Source organism: Ursus maritimus, unplaced genomic scaffold (assembly GCF_017311325.1).
Source record: "Ursus maritimus isolate PB19 unplaced genomic scaffold, ASM1731132v1 scaffold_9, whole genome shotgun sequence".
Classification (NCBI taxonomy): Eukaryota; Metazoa; Chordata; class Mammalia; order Carnivora; family Ursidae; genus Ursus; species Ursus maritimus.
In genome coordinates, this window is record NW_024427107.1 from 78174492 (window position 1) to 78177286 (window position 2795).

The 2795-nt window shown below is 66.2% G+C and overlaps 1 protein-coding gene across 1 annotated transcript in view; it reads right to left on the reverse strand.

The window, feature by feature from the left end:
- LOC103670607 (maestro heat-like repeat family member 5) overlaps positions 1-2795 on the reverse strand; it is a 72719-nt gene that overhangs the window by 14118 nt on the left and 55806 nt on the right. Inside the window, exon 21 of the mRNA XM_040625605.1 lies at positions 137-318. Within this exon, the coding sequence (XP_040481539.1) occupies positions 137-318 (182 nt within the window). The remainder of the gene's footprint in view (positions 1-136; positions 319-2795) is intronic.

Sequence of the window (2795 nt, forward strand, 5' to 3'; positions counted from 1 at the left end):
CCCTACGGGCCTCAGAGGGAGCAGGGCCCCGCTGACACCTCGCGCTTGGACTCGAGCCTCCAGTGCCGAGCCCACAAGCTGCCAGTGCTGCTGCGCTCTCAGCATCCCGCTGGTGGAGCCTGTACTCCGGCCTTACCTCCGGGGGCTGGGCATGGTCGCCTTGGGGGCCTCCTGGCCGGGCTGCGGCTCCTGTAGCAGGTCCAGCTCCAAGACGTAGTGCATCTGGGTGAGGAGGGCCAGGAGCAGCTCGGGGTAGGCGTCCTGCATGGCCTTCTTGAACTCTCGGGCGAACTGTAGCTCGTGCAGGGTGTTCATGGCCTGTCGGGGGCAGGGTCACATCTGACCTGCCCTCCCTCCTGTCACAGCCTCCAGGACCAGGGCCCTATCTCTGGGATGTCTCTCCGGGGGCCCTGGCCCTCTCGGCTCCCTCCCTGGACCTGCTTGCAGGCCTGTGCCCTCCGTCCCAGCACGTCTGGGGACACCACCCCCACCCGCCTGTCCCCAGTCTGCCATCCGCCTGTGTCCAGCCCCTGCTGCGTAGCCCAGGCAGCAAGGCTGCGTGGGTCTGTGCTCCCCGTGGTACCGTGGTACCGTCAACACAGAGGTCTCTAATGAGTGACAGCCAGGGGGGACAAATGACCCCCGGAAGGCGGAGCTACCAGACAGCAGCCCTGAGGCTTCCGTGCCTGTTGGAGCACATGGTCCAGAATGTTCTTGGGGAGGGGGGACAGCACTGGGAAGTCATGACAAGGGCAGGCCAGGGCTTGGGGTGTGGTGGGACACAGAGAAGGCCACCCTGTTGACCCCATGCTGCTGTGTGGTTTCCGATAGGAAGGGCCCACATCAGCGCGGGGCAGGGGTGTTCAGAAGGACGGAGGACCAGGCACAGAGACAGGGTGGAGCTCCCATCTGCTGCCATGTTCAGCCATCACACACCTGTGCTCAGGCAGCAGCCTGTCTGGGGGGCTCTGGGTGGGGAGGGGCTCTGGGGGGCTCTGGGCCGCTGCTCAGGGGTTTTTGGGGTGAGGGTGTGTGTCTCAGCCTGGAAAAAAACGGGGTCGGGCCACAGCTGCTGCCTCGTCAGAGTCCAGCCAAGGACAGGTGTGGCTGTGTTAGGACTGAGCCCCCGGCTCCCGTGGCCGTGGAGGGAGGAAAGCTGGCTTTGGGGGGGGGGTGCGGTTCCTACAGGAGGGTGCAGCTGCAGGAGGCAGCCCCCAAGATTCCCCCAAAATCTACAAGCCCAGGCCCCAAGTGTGGACAGAGGGGCCCACCATTGTCCCCACTCTTCCTCTGCTGGAACCTGCCTCCCGAAGTTCCAGTGCTCTGAGGCCACCCACACAGCGGGTCCCGCATCCTGGGTACGCGCCACGTGCCTGGTCTGGCCTTGCAGGACCACTACTGTCCCACTGCATGGGGGCGGGGGCAGGCTCTGTAGCAGTCCGAGCCCTCAGCCAGGAAGTGGGGGGCTGGGCCTGTGCGGTCAGCCCCTGCCCGGCAGCCTTGGAGGCCCCTGTTGGGGGGCTTCCACAGCCTGGCCCAGGGCTCCCCCTCCCTGGGGCCTGGCGCCCCATGGCTGCGCCGATGCCGCCAGTGCTGACGTGCACACGGGAAGCCAGCCCCCACGCGGGGGCAGCTGGGGCGGCGTCCAGGGAGCGACGGCAGACACTCACAGCGAGCGAGCGCAGGCAGGGCTTATCCTTGAGCTGGGGGCTGCTGTCTCTGGCCCCGGCGGGCAGCGGCCGCTCCTGCAGCCAGGCCAGCAGCATGGCCAGCACCAGGCGGCTCACGGGCTGCTCAGCTCCCAGGGCCCTCCACGAGCGGAAGGCGTGGCTGCGGGCAAAGAGGGGTCATGAAGGTGGCCCCGCTCGTGCTCAGCCGCACCTGCAGGCCACCAGGGCCTCAGGGGCCAAGGGAGGAGGCTGGGCTGGATCCCACATGGGACCCTGGCTGTGGGGAGCCCCTGGGGTGGAGGAGAGCCCTCGAGGGGAGACTGGGCAGCAGGGACAGGAGTGCGCGTGGTCTGTGGGACAGGCGGGAGATGGCAGGCCCGCCGCCCTGGTCCAGGCGCCTGGGTCTCCTCACTTCCAGGGTCTGTCCTCCAGGCTCCCTGCACCGCAGCTAGAGACTCTCTGTCACCCTCAATGGCTCCTAAGTACTGACAGGACACGTCCAGCTGACCCCTGCCCTCTGTCCTCCTCTCCTGCCTTTGGGCCTCCACGTGTGCCATTGTTCCCTGGGCTTAGGGCAAGCCTCCCCACCAGGCCTGCGCCCATTCTGCCGTTAGCATGTCTGCCCAGAAGCCAGCCCTGGCTGCCTCCGCCTAGCCGGAGTTTGCTGGGGTCCAGCTTCCAGGCCCGCCCTGGGTCAAGTGGAGCCATCACCGGTGTGCATAGAGCTTTACAGTGTCCTTGTGCTTGTTTTGCAGATGGGGAAACTGAGGACTGATTGGGCCCTGCCTTGTGACCAGGGAGCTGGGGCTAGTGTTGTCTTTTCACTTGGTCCATGGACATGGGCCTCTGAGTCCTGGGGAGGCAGGGGCTTTGGGGCTCCCGAGATGTCGGTGACCCCGATGGCCCTCTGTTTTCTGTGCTAGGTGGTGGTCTTTGGGGCCAAGTACTGGATGGAAGGGGCTGGAGGGGCATGGGTGGGGACTGCGAGGTCACAGTGGGGGCCTAGATAAACCCCCATCCCAGCTTTAGGACAGACTCTGGGCCAGGTAGGCACAGCAGCTCTGAGGACTCTGAGACTAAAGAGCGGGGCCTCTGTTGTCAGAAGGACCTGGGCCCGAGTCCCTG